The 18,278-nt window shown below is 35.7% G+C and overlaps 1 protein-coding gene across 1 annotated transcript in view; it reads left to right on the top strand.

Annotated features, from left to right (window-relative positions):
* SOCS4 (suppressor of cytokine signaling 4) overlaps nucleotides 1–16,011 on the top strand; it is a 32,695-nt gene extending 16,684 nt beyond the window's left edge. Inside the window, exon 2 of the mRNA XM_020991298.2 lies at nucleotides 9,086–16,011. Coding sequence (XP_020846957.1) covers nucleotides 9,180–10,490 — 1,311 coding nt within the window. The 5' untranslated portion in view covers nucleotides 9,086–9,179 and the 3' untranslated portion in view covers nucleotides 10,491–16,011. The remainder of the gene's footprint in view (nucleotides 1–9,085) is intronic.
* Nucleotides 16,012–18,278: the final 2,267 nt, after the last annotated feature.

Genomic DNA, 18,278 nt, shown 5'->3' with positions numbered 1-18,278 from the left:
GTCATTGGACAAAGATTAAACATTGAATCTACATTTAATGCTTGTAGATGAGTTAAAAATTGTTTTTCTTAGGATCCTCTGTCCCCTTTTTTGACCATTGTCACATCTTGAAGAGGAAGGTGGCATCATAGTACTAATGGCTGTTTAAAAATTGTTATTTCTTTCATGGCCAAAGAATTTATCACCTGATGGCCAGAATATTGACAGTAAGCTTCTCCATAGTTGATTCTCCTCAGGAAGGTAACAAGACAAGACAACAGTCTAGGTCTTTCCCACAACATAGAACCTAGCAGTGCTTTTGCATAGGTAGCATAATCCTAAAAAACTAAGGGTCACCTAACATGCCATGATGAGTCATCTGAGTAGAGCTTTGTAAAGGGAATTTTTTTTCCTAATTAAAACTGACTTTTTTTCCTATTGTTACATAGTTTTAAATAATAAGTAGTAATAGATCTATATTGTTTTGACCCTTTTTTGGTATATAAAATGCCAGATCTTTCAACCCCAGAATATCATAACAAGTGAGAATTTTGGAAAAAGCTATCTGACAGTCTCATTTATTTTAGTTTTACTTTGTTCCAAAGCTTTCCAAAGTTGCTTGTCTTTACAATGTCACTGTTATTGTGTAAATTGTTCTGATTCTGCTGACCTCAGTCAACATTATTTCATCTTAGTAGTCTTCCCAAGTTTCTCTGAAACCATCCCTTTTGTCATTTCTTATGTCACAAGAAAAAAAGGATTTTTTAAAAAGTTACTATAGTATTTGAGCTGTCTTTTTAAGAAATATCTAATTAACTTGTATAGTGAATGTATCTATGAGGGAATTGTGGGTGCAGAAAGAAACCAAGAAGGAACATAAGAATTCAGTGAGTCAGGCAGTTTATTACTTACACAAATGCACGTGTGGGTGATTATCTCATCCTTCAGACCCCCCCCCACACACACATCAGTGGTAGTTTGGTTATACAGCAGGTTGTTTACCCCAAACGAGACCCCAGATCTCCTGTGTTTCTGCCTTTATATCTGATTGTGGTTGTTGCATAGTTTCACAGGACTAGGTAGGAAGAGGAACCTTAGGAGTAATCAGTCAGCAGGCAGTGTATATATACTTCGACAAGCCCTTCCCTTCGTCTACCACAAGAATACTGTAATTGATAAGCTTCTCAGATTGTACACCTGGATTTAGATGAAGTTTGCTAAGTTTATAATTAGCTAACCTTGCATTCCTAACCCTACATGGAACTGACCATGCCAGTTGTTGGGTACATAGGAAATTCCCAGTATATAGAAGGGTCAGTCATGATTTCTTTTTGCTAAAGCATAGCAAAACACACACATTTTATGCACATACATTATGTAGACATTTGTATACATATATAGAAAAGTGAGGAATACTGCTATATAGATAGTTGTATATGTACAAACATATATATACACATACATCTACGTATATATACACAAGTGACTGGTTGACAGTATTCCTTATTTTTTCTTTGTATCCATAGACTACTTTAAAGAATGAAACACACAGTATAAACCACATACTCTATCTATCCCCAGTAGTCAAGTCAGTACAATAAAAAAAACTTAAATGTTCACTGATTTTTCTGTTCTCCAGACTAAACATTCCCCATTTCTTCAACTAATCCTCTCATTCCATGTAGTGAAGGCCCTCTGCTATCCTAATGACACTCTTCCAATCACATTCCAGCTTTGCAGTGTGCTCCTGAAAGCCTAGTGCTAAGAACTGCAAGGTTAGAGTACAGTAGGACTCTCATTTCCCTTATTTGTGGAAGCCAGGCCTCTCCTAATTTTGCCCAAGGTCACATTAGCTGATTCTCATCAAGCCTATAACCCACTGATTCTTTTTCAGAGCAATTGTTGTAAGTTTGGTGGTTTTTTTGTACCTGAGTGTAACTTTATATTTACCTCAGTTAATCTCACTTTACTAGAGTCAACCCAATGCTAGCCTATCCTTTTAGTTCTTTACTGTGTCGTATAATCAATGAACAAACATTTATCAGATGCTTACTATGTGCCAGACACTGTGATAAGTGCTAGGGATAGAAAAACAAAGGGGAAAGTCTCTGCCCTCCAGGAGCAAGGGAATCAATATGTGTATTACATGTATATGTGTGTATTTAATGCATAGACAATTCACATATAATGTAACTTTGAAGGGGAAGGAACTAAGTGTTTGTAGGGGATTAAGAAAAGCCTCCCACTATAGTTAGGAGTTGAGCTGAGTTTTGAAGGAAACCAGGGATTTCAACAAGCAAAGGTATAGAGGAGGATTATAGGTATTAGAACATCCCAAACATAGACCTGGGAAATCTAGTATGTTAACTATCCGTTGGTGTCACCTGCAAATTTGATGAGTATGTCATAGTATGAAACATATGCATCATCTCCTTACAACAGCCTTTTGTATTCTTTGACCTACTTTTGAGGTTCTTATTACTGATGAACACAAATTTTTATTAAATAAGCAAAGCAACTCTCTTGTTCAATTTTGGACCCTGTGTTTCATAACTTTGACAAGCTAGAACATGTCCAAAGGAAGTTGATCAGAATGAAGGAAACTGAAAACATGTCATACAAGGATCATTTGAAGAAATGAAGTATAGTTAGCCTGGAGCAGAGAAGTCTGAAAAACATGCTCCTTGTCTTCAAATAGTTGAACATTTATCGTGTAAAGGAGGGGGTTGATTTGTGTGTCTTGATTTAAAGGTGAATAACTAGGTCCAGTGGATGAAAGGTTCGGGGGGAGAGATTTCAATTCAGTATTAGGGAAAACTTCCTAATACTTAGAGGTAGCCACAAGTAAGGTGGGAATGCCTCATAAAGCAGTGAGTTCTCTGTGACTGGAGATCTTCATTTAGATGTTGGATGATCACTTTTTGGAGTTGTAGAACAGTTTTATGTTTCAGGTGATTGTTGAACTAGATGATCTTTGAGATCCCTCCCAACCTGAGATTCCGTGAATGCAATATAAAGGTATTATTAACTGGTTGCTTTTCCCTAAATATTAAAAACATGGAAGCATATTAAAACCTGCCTTTTTAGTTTATCTAGAAATATGAAGAAATAATATTTTCCTTTAAAGCCTTTTCCAAATACATGATCTTCTTAGGATGATGAATTAAGGGTGGTACAAATCTTATAACTCTTGTCTTATTTACATCATTGCCTGTCTACCTACCCGAAGTGATTGGCGTAAGGATCCATCCTTCTACATTGAGAAAAGATTTAAGTAATGATGGAAGGGAGAAGATCCCTATGGTTAGCTCCAAAGAGGAATAAGAGAGTGGCTTTTTTGCTCATTTCTGAAATGTCAACCCAGATTGTTTTAAAATATCTTTTCCTTGCTCAAGATTCCCTGAAATCTTGGGATAGAGAGTCATATCTAAGGACACGGAGAACTATGCCGGTTTGGACATCTCTCACTAAGCTAGAAATAAGTCAGAAGCAAGCATTTATTAAGCATCTGCCATGTGTTAGGCACTGTGCCAAGCTCAGAGGATACAAAGAAAGGCAAGAAAACAGTCTCTGCTCTTAAGCTTTTAATATAATGAGGTAATGCAAACACCTCTATGCAAACAAGATATATACAGGACAAATTAATGATAATCATAAAAGGGGGAGGTACTAGCATAAGGAAAGGCTTCTTGTAAAAGCTAGAATTTTAGCAAGAACTTAAAGGAAGCCAGCGAATCCAAGAGATGGAGATAGGACAGAGTTCCTAGCCATTTAGCGTAGCCAGTGAAAATACAGTCAGGAAATGGAGTATCTCGTGCGAAGAACATAAAGGAGATGAGTGATACTGAATTGTAGAATATGTGGAGGAGAATAAGGCATAAGAAAATTGGAAAGTTAGGAAGGGGGAAAGTTCTGAAGAGTTTAAAATTTGCCAGAGAGGTTTTATATTTAATTCTGAAGGTAATAGGGAGCCGCTGGAGTTATAGGGGGGTAATATGGTTAGACCTGTGTTTTAGGAAGGTCTGTTTCACAGCTGAATGGAGGATTGGAGCACACAAAGACTTGAAGCAGGGAGATCAACTTTGAGGAAGTTGCAATTCATCAGCTATGAGGTGATAGGGACTTATGCCAGGTGGCAGCTGTGAGAGTGGAGAGAAAGGGACTTATATGTGAAAGTAGAAACTATAGGACTTGGCCACAGATTAGATAAGGTTCCCTGCCTCTGTGAGTGGGAGAACGGTGGTTCCTTTGACAATAAAGGGGAAGTTGGGAAGAGGAGAGGGCTTAGAGGGAAAGATGAGCTCAGTTTAAACATTTTGTATTTAAGGTATCTGTAGAACATCCAATTCAAGGTGACCAATAGGTAATTGGTGATATAAGGCTGGAGTTTTTTGAAAGAATTTGGAACAGGATAAATAGATCTGAGAATCATGTGCATAGAAGAAATAGTTGACTCCACAAGAGTTTATCCACACTTAAGCAAAATAGTATAAAGGCAGAGGAGAAGATGACCAGCACAGAGCTTTGTGGGACACCCAAGATTAGTGAGCACAAATTGCATGAAGATCCAGCAAAGAAAATGGAGAAGTGATTGGACAGATAGGAGCAGCACAGGAAATGCTCAAGTATCAGGAAATCCTAGATAGAAGAGGGTGATCCACAGTGTCAAAGGCAGCAGAGAGGTCAAGAAGGATAAAGATTGAGAAAAGGCTATTAGATTTAGCAGAGATTATCGGTAACTTTGGAGAGAGCACTATCAAATGAAGAGATCGGAAGCCAGACTGCAGAAAATTAAGAGAAAAGGAAATGGAGGCACTGCTTGTAGATGTCCTTGTCAAGGATTTTAGCCACTAAAGGGAGGAAAGCTATAGGATAGCAGCTGGCTGGAATAGTCAATCAAGCAAGGCTTTTTTGAGGGTAGGAGAGATGAGGGTGTGTTTATAGGTAGTAGGGAAGCAGCTAATAAACAGGGAGATACTGAAGATTATTGAAAGTGGTGATGATAAAGGGGACAATGTGGAGAAGATGAGTATCACTTGTGTGTGTAGAACAGTTTGCCTTGACAAGGAAAAGGACCGCCTCTTTATGTGAGATGGGTAAAGGTTGAGATAGTGCTGGAATACTTCTGAGTTATGTGAGATGGGGTCAGAAGAGGGAACTCTTGGCAAATAGCTTCAGTTTTTTCAGTGAAATAAGAGACAAGGTTCTCTGCAAGATAGGGGAATTGAAAAGTTTTTGAATGGCCACTATGGTGGTGAGAAATGGCTTTGAATATAGATTAATGTTAAATGAAATTGTTTCTCACATACTTGAGCCTAAATCTCAGGGTATGGTATCAGTATTAATATTTTTTCATCAACAGAAGTAATTTTTACCTTGACAATTTAAAATGATTATGCAGAAATAATTTGTAAACTAAATCGTAGAGGCTTTTGAGACAACTTAGTGGGTGTGTTAAATCAACATAAGAAATATAACCCAACGTAAGTACTTTATTTTGTGTAATGGGAATTTTTTATGTCCTTTTATCAATTTTTATCATTTGGAGCTCAGGGCCTTTTACAACTTTTAATTAACTTAAAAGCCTGTCTTCCATTGATATTAAGTTCATCTGACCAAAACTTGTCCCATGGGATGTTAAAATTTACTTAAGGCCTTAATATTTTTGATATTTTCTTTGTTTTATGAATTACCATCACCAAAGAATTTATCACCCACTGATCAGTCTGCTGGTAACAATCCTCCCTGTACTTAGGCTGGTTCCTGGATAACAGAGTCAGCCTTTTGCTGGCAGTGTACCTAAAGTAAGAAGCTAGAGAAGGAATCTCAGCTGTCCCTGACCTCTTGACAACATATTCTGATCTTCCTCCCAGAATCAGAGTATTTGTGAACCCTCTAAATGTAGTTAATTCTGTAACCTGATTTGGTTTACCCATAAAGACTGTTTAACCAGGTTTGTTTTTGTACGAGGTTATGATTCTGTTTAACTAAATTTGTTCAACTTTTATAACATTGAAGGAAGCATGAGATTTTGGATCTATCTTTTTCTTAACTTTTGTGGCCTAAGAGGAATGTACAAGGTTGCAATATGTTGAAGAATTATTTCTCTGTCACTCTGACATAATTTTGCCTGTTAAGAGGCTTTCTTAGAATTCTAATGATTGTTCAGGTTTATTGTTTTCTCTGAGGCATGAACTTATCCTAGAACATAATAATAAAACCTAGATTTTTACCTCAATAATTTTTGGGTTGTAGTAAATACATTTCAGCAACAGCTACCACATGAACTCAGAGAGGAGATAGTTTTCCCATAACATTTGACTAATGTCTTTATCAGAAATTCACTGTTTTAAAGTACATATAAAAGCTTAATTGGTTAAGATCTGAAACCTGAAACAGAATCCAAAGTTACTATATATATATTCTTCTAAATCTTATCTAACAAAATCAAAATCTTTTTTCTCATACTGTTTGAAATTTAATTTAGTCAGTTGTAAAATTATCTTATTTTCAAAAGATTTTGAAGAGGTGAATAGAAGAGGCCGTATTTGAGACAGAGCTTTTTCCTCCACAATATCCCATTCTGATATCTCATCATGGAGCAAAAGTGACCATAGATTGTTTAAGGCTATGCCAGCAGCTCATAAGCTTTGATAGGTTCTACTCAACTGAAAATGTTTTAGGTACGTTGCCAGCAATAGACTGACTCTGTTGTCCAGGAACTAGCCTAAGTACAGAGAGGACTGTTGCCAGTAGATTGATCAGTGGGTGATAAATTTTTTGGTGATGGTAATTCATAAAACAAAGGGGAAAAAATAGGGCCCTCAGTCTCACATAAATTATTAATTCACCAATGGGGAGTGAATACCCACATGAATGAGATTTCAGTTTACGTCTTCTCATTCCACCTGAGTGTTTCTGTAGATTTCATTGACCCCTAAATCTTTGAAACATTTAATTTAATTGACCTAATACTAATATTCTAGTACCCATCACCTTGGAAAAATAATTAAACAGTCATATTCTCTGAGTTCTATTCTGACTTATTCCACAGGAATGGATATAGCAATATACTGTAGAAAGAAACAGGCTGAAAGACTTTTCCTTGATGATCTAATTTTATTTATTAGAAGACTAGAAGGAAGTAAGCAATGCCAGATACTTCATTCAGTCTTTGCTTCTATAAATGTTGCTCAGACTGACTGGCAACAAAATTTTAATATGACTAATGATTGAAGTCAGTTGGCAGAGCTACATGGGAAAATTTGCGTAGTGCCTCTTCAACCATGCTTACAAGCAGTGTCTGGTGAGTGGGGGGGGCGGTGTTTACTAGATTCTCACCTTCACTGAGAGACAGACTTGTCTAGAGGATAAAGAGTCAGGAAGACCTTAGTTGAAGTCCTGCCTCTGATATTTAAAGGTGCCTGACTCTGAGCAAGTCACATGACTTTTCAATGTTCTCTCAGAAATACTGATACATAAATTGTAATTTAAAAAAAACATTTGGTAGATTTTCCTTACGTGGGACTTCCTTATGCCAATGAAACCACAGTTCTAATCCCTATCTCATAAGGGTGTATAAATCTTTTCAAAAACTTTTCTGGGATTTGAAACAGATTGTTCAAGTAACATTTACAGTAAATCTTGTTAAAATATTTTAAATCTTTTAAAAAACATTTTTAAAATAGTAATGATAAGCAACAGAAGGGGAAGAAAATAGAAGGAAGCATGTTAAGATAGTAAGGTATTATAATTTCAAATAAAAAACTGACATAGCTGGATAAAAGTAATACTTGTTTATTATACTTATGCCACCGAATGACCACTATGGCCACTGATTTTTTCCCTGTTTTTTGCTGTGGTATTTTCCAGATCTACCTCTTTTACTCTTACCCCAATAATGATGGAATCATCAGTGTTTGCTTTACTTCATCAAGTCAGAAATTTTTTTTAAGGCAGTTGGGGTTAAGTGACTTGCCCAGGGTCACACAGCTAGTAAGTGTCAAGTGTTTGGTCTGAGGCCAAATTTGAACTCAGGTCTTCCTGAATCCAAGGCTAGTGCTCTATCCACTGTGCCACCCAGCTGCCCCAAGTCAGAATATTATTGAAAAAATGTAAGGTCATGTACTTATTCAGTAAATATTAAGCTCATGCTACAGAATATCATGCTAAGTATTTGGTGAAGATAGAAAGTTTAGATAGGACATAGGACTTACTGTCATGGACCTCACAGGAAATAATACACAGATAATTATAATCTGTAATAGTTCTTGATACATGCATTAAAAAATTATGAAACTGTACTAGGTAAGGTCTGAGGGAGACACTTAGTAGAAAAGATCAGAGGAGAAGGATGGGTAGAAATTCAGAGATAGAGGAGGAGGGAAGACTTTCCAAGGTATAGCAAATAACATAAGCAAAAGCATAGAAGCGGAGTATGTGTTTTGGGTACAAAAAGTAATCCAATTTTAGCTGGAATTTTAGAATGCTTGGAGGGCTGTAATATAGAGTAAGGCTGAAAATATAAGCTGGTATCAGATTGTGGAAGGCCTTGTTCCAGACGAAGACATTTGAACTTCACTAGATAGATAGGGTGAGCTACTAAAGATTTTTCAGCAGAGGAAGACATGACCAGATCAATGCATAAAAAGGATGCCTCTTGTTCACTACCTGTTCCAGAGTTCCCTAATACATATTTAAAATGGAGGAACATTGAAGATGTATAGCATACAAATAGAAAATATTTGAATTTTCATTATTTATATTATGGTCAAAAATAGAAGAGTTTGACTATTGCTCAGCTTCACCATTCTCTGAAGTTATTAGTTAGTGATAAAAATAATTTTTATATTGGCAAGAGCAAAAAGATCCTGGAACTGCCCTCACATTCATTCCCTACTCTACATCTATCTTTATAAGAAATGATCATTTAATGATAATGATGATTAAATAATTTAATTCAGCAAACATTTATTGAATACTTGCTGTGTTCAGGATACATCACTGTGTTTTTCACAACTTATTCTCTCCAGAAGTTGGGATTTAACATGAACTGTGGTGATTATATGACAAATGGTTGATAAACATTTTTTGTTTGTTTTTCTAGATACTTCCATAAAGGGCCTAGAAGAAACTTCCTCCTTGAAAGCCTGAAAAACCAGCATATGTAACACCTGGACTTGTGGATATAGTCTGACAAAATGGCAGAAAATAATACTAAAAATGTAGATGTGAGACCCAAAACCAGTCGGAGTAGAAGTGCAGACAGAAAAGATGGTTATGTGTGGAGTGGGAAAAAGCTCTCTTGGTCCAAAAAGAATGAGCACTCTTCTGATACTGACACATCAGGTGCCGCCGAGAAAGCTGACATCCCTTTAGGGAGCCCAGAGAGGAAGCACAGCTGTTCATCCATTGAGTTGGATTTAGATCGCTCATGTGGTCACAGATTTTTGGGCCGATCTCTTAAACAGAAACTGCAAGATGCTGTGGGACAGTGCTTTCCCATAAAAAATTGTAGCAGTCGACACTCTCCAGTGCTCCCATCAAAAAGAAAAATTCTTATCAGTGAACTCATGTTAGATAAGTGTCCTTTCCCACCTCAGTCAGAGCTGGCCTTTCGTTGGCATTTAATTAAACAACACACTGCCCCTATAACTCCAAAATCAGATAACCGCAGAAGCACAGACTTATCTGAAAGTGGTATGAGGGATGTCCAACTGAAGGAAAGAGGTAACAGGGGAGAAAGTATAAACTCTTTTTCACATACTCAGGTTCAGCCATGTAACACAACTACTGACAGCCATTCACGTCAGTGTGATTCAAAGACTGATTCTGTAATGAACCTGGCATCTAATAACAGTATAGAAGATAGCGATATGGATTCAGATGATGAAATTTTAACACTTTGCACAAGTTCTAGGAAAAGAAACAAACCAAAATGGGAAACTGATGATGAAATGCTGCAGTTGGAAACACCTCCTAAGTACCACACTCAGATAGATTATGTTCATTGTCTTGTTCCAGATCTCCTTCAGATCAATAACAATCCATGTTATTGGGGAGTAATGGACAAATATGCAGCTGAGGCATTACTGGAAGGAAAACCAGAGGGAACCTTTTTACTTCGTGACTCAGCACAGGAAGACTATTTATTCTCTGTTAGTTTTAGACGCTATAGTCGTTCTCTTCATGCTAGGATTGAACAATGGAATCACAACTTTAGCTTTGATGCACATGATCCTTGTGTCTTCCATTCTCCTGATATTACTGGACTCTTAGAACATTATAAAGACCCAAGTTCTTGTATGTTCTTTGAACCACTTTTATCCACTCCTTTAAATCGGACTTTCCCCTTTTCCCTTCAGCATATATGCAGGACAGTTATTTGTAACTGTACAACCTATGATGGCATTGATACCCTCCCAGTTCCTTCATCTATGAAATTATATCTGAAGGAATATCACTATAAATCAAAAGTTAGAGTACTCAGGATTGATGTACCAGAACAATAATGCTGGGGAGGATTAGTAGCATTTGACTGACTGATCACATAAAAGCTCTTTCGTGGCTTTCCAAGTTTTTCTTTTTCTTTTGCCATTTTGAAATTTTCTACAAGGTTAAAATCCAGATTAACTTGTACCCTAGCCTTTATTTCCAGATACTTTTTTGGGAGGGCTGTGATATACACTGTTATTTTAATGTTATTCACTAAGGCTTTATGGACTTGAGGGAATAGGTCTTCTGAGGTACCTTGTAGCAGTTATTCTTTAGACTTTAAATTTTATTCATTTAAAAATTTTTAATTGGCATATCTACAGACATGTTTAAATCATTCTATAAATGACAAACTAAAAATTGACTATTTTCTATTTTACACATTTCTTTAATACTAATGCAGTGCCCACCATATAAAGTATAATTCTTTATTGATCTAGTTCTGACATTACTATTCCTCTACGTAAAATAGTTTTTCTAGCCTCTGTTTAATTAGTGCTTATCTTTTCTTCCAGTAAGATGGACCACCCAGTTAATATTTAGACCATGTTTCAGACTAACAGATCTTCATAATTTATTAATAATGATGTTAAAGATGACAGCAGACTTACCTGTAGATTAAATGATACATCTGGAGGCATAAGAAGCTTACACAGCAACTGTCTGCATAGTTTCCAGTCTGTTCTTTACAATGGATTCTATCATCAATTTCCTGTCTTTCTCACTTTGCCCATAACTTTCTAGACAGAAACCTTTTATTTAAGAATAAAACTTACACCATATTTTCATTTTGGAGGTTAATTTGAAAGAATTGAGTATCAAAGGTTTAACAGACTGAGAATGAGCTTTATTCTGCCAGTGAGGATGAAGCAAAAAATTATATTTTAGAGGTATTTTTTACTATTTTAGATATAATAGTACCTTTTAGTGTACTTGAAAAGGTCATTTTCTAAGTGTTCTGAAAGAATTAAACAATAGAGATCATTACTTTCTCACTGGAAAGCCTAATAAGTATCTATAGTCATATAGTACTGTAGTAATTTTAAAATGAGTCCTCTGACTTCAAGCAGGCCATTCTTTTTTATTAATTCTATAACACTTAAGGTTTGGGACCACATTCATTTAGGAATTGTTGTTCCTGTACAGACTCATTAGAGAATAACCTGGAACTATTATTTTGTGCTAGATTCTACCCACATAACTACCACAGATTTTCACTGGGGACCAAAAAAGGCATCAAATTCATTTTTCATTATTTTAGATTAGATTCAAGTCCAAGTTCTAAGAATTAGATGGCAGGGTAATAATGATCAGGGTGCTCTGTTGTCTGGTATTTTGAAAGAAAAAAATTGCTTTACACATTCTAAATGTAATTGTTCCTGCCTTCAAAATTAACTTAAATCTTTAATGTGGCCTTGGGAGGGGAGAAGGAACAAAAAAAAGAAAATATACGTTGACAACTATAGTCACTAATTTTAACCCAGCCTAAGGCATAGTAAACCAGAACTAGCTATGATGGTTAATGTCGGTAATATTTTGAATCTATTATTCCAAGATTAGGAAGCAGTTTATAAATATCATTTGATTGAGAGTTGAGGAGAAATATTCTATCAAACAATATTCCATTTGAAGTACTTTTTGAGAAATTATGGGGTTTTTTGTTTTGTTGTATTTTTTTTGTGAGGCAGTTGGGGTTAAATGACTTGCCTGGAGTCACACAGCTAGTGAGTGTTAGGTGTCTGAGGCCAGATTTGAACTCGGGTTCTCCTGACTCCAGGGTGGGTACTCTTTCCACTGTGCCACCTAGCTGCCCCAAGAAATTATGTTTTTATTCAGGCTTCAATGTGCACAAATATAATTCCTTATTTGTCTTCTAGTGAGTTGGCATTTTGCATTTATTGGCTAATTCATGCAGCCAGTCTGTTTCTTATTTGTGGCTTATTTTTTGGTTTGGGGTTTTTTTTTTAATTTTATTGACTACTTCTCTGGGGTCAAAGAAATTCACTTCAGAAATATCCAAATTGGAACAAATGTTGATCTATAATCAATGAGTCATTTATTTTTAGGAGTAGTATTTCTGTATTTTACACTTTTGCTAACACTAATACTGTATCTTTGAATGATAGCTTCAAAATACAAATGTTAAAGCAATTACCACAAAATCAGAAACCAGAAGAATGGCTAACCTTTTAAGATACCTTACAACTAGTGATCTTCAGTTTGGCAAGGATCCCTGCACAAAGATTTTGCCTTAAAACGAAGTGTTGCTTTCAAAATAACTGAGATCTTAACAGTGATAAGGACAAGAATCAATTGAAATAAAAATATGTAAATTTACTGTCAAGATAGCCCCTTCCAAATACATATTGCTTTTGGGACGGTCTTGTACATTTTCTTAACTGTATTATGAATCTTTTATCAATATACAAGAAACTTACCCTGCTTACTAACATACTTCTAAATATTCACTTTGGAAAAGGGAAGGGGGGAAGAAAAGCAAATGGCTTGGTTCATTTTTATTACAAAGGGAAGTCTCCTTCCCATCCCCAACTTAACTTATCAGAATTTGATAATGAGAATTTCTGTTTCTGTGAAACAATCATTATTTTAAATATTTTTTGTTTAAAAACTTTTAATCAGTACAGATTAACCTAATTGAAGACTTGGTAAGGGGGGGGGGAAGCATGGATAGTTTTGTAAGGAAATACGGAATCGAATTCTGTCAAGTCTTTTGTAATGGGTAAAAATTAGTGTTGATAAAGAAGTCATCTTCTAAGTAGCTTCATAATATTGTTTAAACTATGTTGTGATATATTTTCTGTGATTTTCCTGTTCTTTCAACATTTTTGTGATATTAACAAATGTACAACCATAAATTTACAGTCATATCAGTAGCCGTGAAATAGTTACCTGCAACAAAAAAGAACAGAAAGTAGACTGATCCATTCTGACGCATTTTGCATTTTCCCCCTTCATGTACTTAAGTAAGAAGGAATTTAGGAAGTAGTAATAAAAAGTCTTGATGTTGGTATGATAGTGATAGAAACAAGGATGAGGGAGGTATTGGTAGATTCAAAGAATGGGACGTCGAAGAGAGAATCCTTTGACTTGGGTGGACATATATTTAATAGTGTTTAGGCTTCACCTTCAGAATATAAAATCAAAGGAAGTTTATAGATGTATCATTACATGAGAGTAGTGTTTTAGGAGAAAAGATGCAGGGAGTTAAATATAATTTGACTAAAATTTTACCTTGTAAGCATGAGGCAGCTATAACAGACCATTAAAAGATACTCTTGAGAAAGCATTTAGAATGGTGGAACTGGGTAGAGCTTATTTGGCAAAGGGATGAAGCTAAAAGAAACAAGATAAAATATTTAAATTAAAAATTTAGGCATTACCTTAGGGAAATCTTGACAGTGAGAGGGAGTTACTTAATCACTAATAGCTCAGCTGGACAAGACACTTAACTCTGATTTTGGAAGAATCTTTGCCAGAAATCAAACTTGGCTTTTTATCAGCTTTTCAGGACATCCTGAAAAAAAAGATTATGCTTCTTTATCATACGCTTTTGAAAAAAGCTGCTTTAGATTTCTAGCTTCTTTGACAAATTATATGAAATAATCATACATGGTCTTCCTCTAACCACAATGTGCACTTAAATAATTCAAAGAGAGAGTGCTTTAATTTAAAGAGAAACCTAATAGGAAGAAGGTTGAAGGAAGCTTTTAGTCAGCTTTGGGGCTAGAATTATTGATTTGATGATCAATCCTGTGTTCTTTCCTGAATTTGAAGTAATGGCCAACCACTCCAAACGAGTGGCTTTTATGTAAAGTTTGAACCCTTGCAAGTAACATTTTAGTAAGTAGTTAGAAATCTTTTTTTTAATCTTTTTTAAAATAGAACAGATGTGGGATACAGGACTTAATTTTTTTATCATACAAATTCCTCTTACATTTTTGTCCCTACAAGTAAGATACATATATTATTCATGAGCCAAAACCATTAAGAGGATAGATCAAATTATCAGCTTCCTGTCTCTCTTTAGTTTAAATCACTTTATAGATCCTATAATAGAAAGACAACTTCCTTCCTATGGGGAAAATTATGACCTATCTTCTTTCAAAACACACTTCCTTTCCATTTTAAAATATATTCTCATAATTTTCTTGTCACTCTTAGTTGTAACCAGAATCCAATAAGAATCTTTTATATTTATACCATAGTGTAGATTTCATTGAAAAAATATTCTTTAGGGGGGGAAATTTTAAATCATAAATTTCATAAAAGGGAAATTGATATTAACGTTTAAAAAGCTCATATAAGAATGAGCTAGTCAAAGTCAAGATTTGAATCTATTGTTTCTTTTTTCACTTGGAAAAAAATATCCTTAATTTCTCACTCACCATATTCAAATCAAAATCATCATCTTATTCGTAAAGATAGCTGAAAGCACAAGAACATATTTTTTAACTGGGCACACTAGATTATTGAAGAACAAGTACTGTCTGATGTCTACAGTATTCATTGTAAGTGGGACTAAATTTTTTTGTATCCATGGTTGACTCTTGCCATAGCCATGAAAAGGATTGAAATTTCAACTTATGGGTACATTTTTAATACAGATATTGGGCAACCAATAGAAATCGGTTTTAAAAAAAAACCACTACTTAACTGTCAAGAATCCGTGCCAATTAGCACAAAAGGGGAGTTGAGAAAAATCCTAATCCCCACCCCATCTTTATTTTATTACATGACCTTGGTAGGCTAAGATCTCTTTACCTCTATTTTCTAAGCTACAATATTAGTACTTGCCACCTGGCTTCCTTAATTCTTTGGTGACATTTTGAACTTCTTAGAAGATAAATACTGTGCAACTGTAAGTTGTAATATGTGTAAGTGGTAATATGATCATAGATGGTCAAAGTATTCCCTGCGTGTTGAGCAAATGGAGAATTAACCTCCATTACTTCTAGACAAGGTTTATCTTAATTTGACAGTACTGATGAGGACATTTTAATTTGACCCCGAGGATCCCCTTATCCCTAAAATAGCTGGTTATTCTTAAATTCTGTATTTAGAAGAACGGTAGCAATTTGGCACCCACATGAGATTTTACAAAGATGATACCCTAACCATCTGTTTTAAAAATTAGTTATTTGGGGGAATAAAAGCAAGGTTACGTTTATTATAGTTGAATGAAACCAGAGCCTTTAGACTTGAGCCACAGTGTAAAAATCAATTTGTCTCTATTTAAAATCTATGTTGCCTTTTCTAGGATTGGATATGAATTGAGTGATATATGCTTGATGAAGAATATTTGAATAGTTACTTCTTTCAACTATTGTATAGTCTTGCTGGCTGTAGACTATTTCTGTTCCCTGTCTTCTACCAAAAGAAATATACTGTATTTCCGTTTTGTCTCCTGTTCTTGAAGTCGAATGAATGTTAGATTGTTTTAATGTTTCCTCATAGATGGAAGAGTTAAAAGAAATTTAAGTAAGTTATAATTTCTTGATTAAAATTTGGTAAATTTAACCTTTGTGTCAGAAAAACTGTCACTAATCAATCAGTAATCATTAAGCTCCTGTTGTGTGCCTGACATCGTACTGAGGCAAAGAACAGTCCTTTCCCTTGAGAACTTTGCTGTCTAATGGTAGAGACTGCTAGCAAATATATGCAAAGCATGCTATATATATATACATACATATACACACATATATATATATACACATATATATACACACACACATACATACATACATACATATATGTATATATAGCAAAAACAGAGGGAAAGCACTGGAATTAAGAGCAGTTGGGGAAGGCTTCTTATAGAAGGTAGAAATGTTTTGGGGATTTTAAGGAAACCAGGGAAGTCACTGTTTTCACTACATCTTTAACTTCCGAGTTGACAGCTCTTAAGAGGCACTGTGTAAAAAGCTGGTGACTTGAGAAAAATGAAGTATAAATTCTGTCTCTGCCACTTAGCAGCATTGTGAAGGTATGCCCTGAAATCTGAACCAATTTTCTCATCTCTAAAATGTAATACCTGGGGCAGCTAGGTGGTGCAGTGAATTGAGAACCTGAAGAAGACCTGAGTTCAAATCCAGCCTCAGACCAGACACTTAACACTAGCTGTGTGACTCTGGGCAAGTCACTTAACTCCAATTGCCTCACACACACACACCCCCCAAAAAAAATGTGATACTTGCACCACTACCTACTTCATAGGATGCTTGTAAGGAGAACTCTGCAAACTGTAAAATGGTATGCAAACGAGCTATAATTATTCTCTTCTCCCTGAGGAAATCTGAACTACTTAGAGATGGAATTACAGTACTATGATTCAAGCAAATTAAGCATGTGCCCTTATCCAGGAGAAAAGAGTATTGGACATAGAGACAGAAAACCTGGATTTGAATCCAAACTCTTAATTTACTAGCTCTATGACCATAATGAACTTTATTTTCCTTATCTGTAAAATGAAGATGAACTACGTGCTTCCCAGAAGAGTTAAGAAGGTACTTTGAAAACGATATAAATTTGTGAAGTTCACAGGATATTTTACTTCTATCAGCCTTAGAATGCAAAGGGAGTTTGCACTAAGAACTCAGAATAAAGTGGAAACAGTTTGACCTCCACCACTGTTTGCATACCCTTGTATTCTTAGCCTCACACCTAGCAAGACTAGGCAAAAAATGGATGAGTATCTACATTATAGTCCTAGAGTATATCAAGGACAACAGATCTAAAGTCCAGTGGGCAGCCCCCTCAAATTATTCCATGACCATGTCTATATAAGGAATTTTAATCTTTTTAACATTTAGGAATATAGGTAACTAGATCTGGCTTCTACATTGACAAACCAACAAATATTTTTTAGGTACATTACCAATTCATTTCAATATTTATCAAGCATTTACTATGTGTAAGACATGCTGTGAGTCGTTTCCTGCCTTCAAGGATCTTAGATGGGTCAGTGTGCAAGTAGAGAATGGGGCAAAGGCCAGAAATCCACAGTACTCTGTGAATATTTGAAGAAGAGAGCATGTACAGCTAGGGATAGGGTCCAGGGGAAGAGGTGGCTATAGGAGACCAGAAAGGCAGAGCTCCTGGACGAAGATGGCACATATCCTTGGAAAAAAGGAATTCTGAAAGGCAGGGAAGGAAATGTATTCCAGACAAAGCACACATATAAACGTGCAGAAAAACAGAAGCAAGAGATGACATGTCAAGTTTGGAGAATCATTAATACCATTTACAATATGAAATAAGTTTCAAAAAGTTAGTAGAAACCAGATTGTTGAAGGCCTTACATGTCAGGTTTGAGCAGGAAAGTGTCAGGATCTAATCATCTACCCTGGATGGATTATTTTGACAGCAATGTAAAGGATTAAAGAGGGGAGATAGTGGAGGCAGGATTAAAAAACTTGCTTTAGGGTAAATGTGACAGCTGAACTAGGAAAAATGTAAATGGAGGATGAAGGTGGATGCTAGATAGAATAGAATTAACTGCTGATTCTCTTTGAAATGACTAGATACAGGAGTTGATGGGGGCAGGGCCCAAGCCAAGATCTTCGCCCTTTGCCCCAAAGGGAATCTGACTCACAGGCCCCAGACCCTCATCTCCCTTGAAAAGCCTTAGCCTTACCTTTTAATCTTACTCAGATGCCCCCTAAAAGAATCTGGCTCCCTTTTGTCTATAGGCCCCAGAAAGGCCTTCTCTGGTCTCAAACTGTTCCTTATTGACTCCCCTTATCTCCTTTTGAAAGTCCTAGCCCCACCTTGATTTTGTTCAGATG

This window comes from Phascolarctos cinereus, unplaced genomic scaffold (genome assembly GCF_003287225.1).
Source record: "Phascolarctos cinereus isolate Bilbo 61053 unplaced genomic scaffold, phaCin_HiC Scaffold_2;HRSCAF=192, whole genome shotgun sequence".
Taxonomy (NCBI): Eukaryota; Metazoa; Chordata; class Mammalia; order Diprotodontia; family Phascolarctidae; genus Phascolarctos; species Phascolarctos cinereus.
Note: the sequence above shows the minus strand (reverse complement) of the source record. Positions and strands in the feature narration are given on the sequence as shown.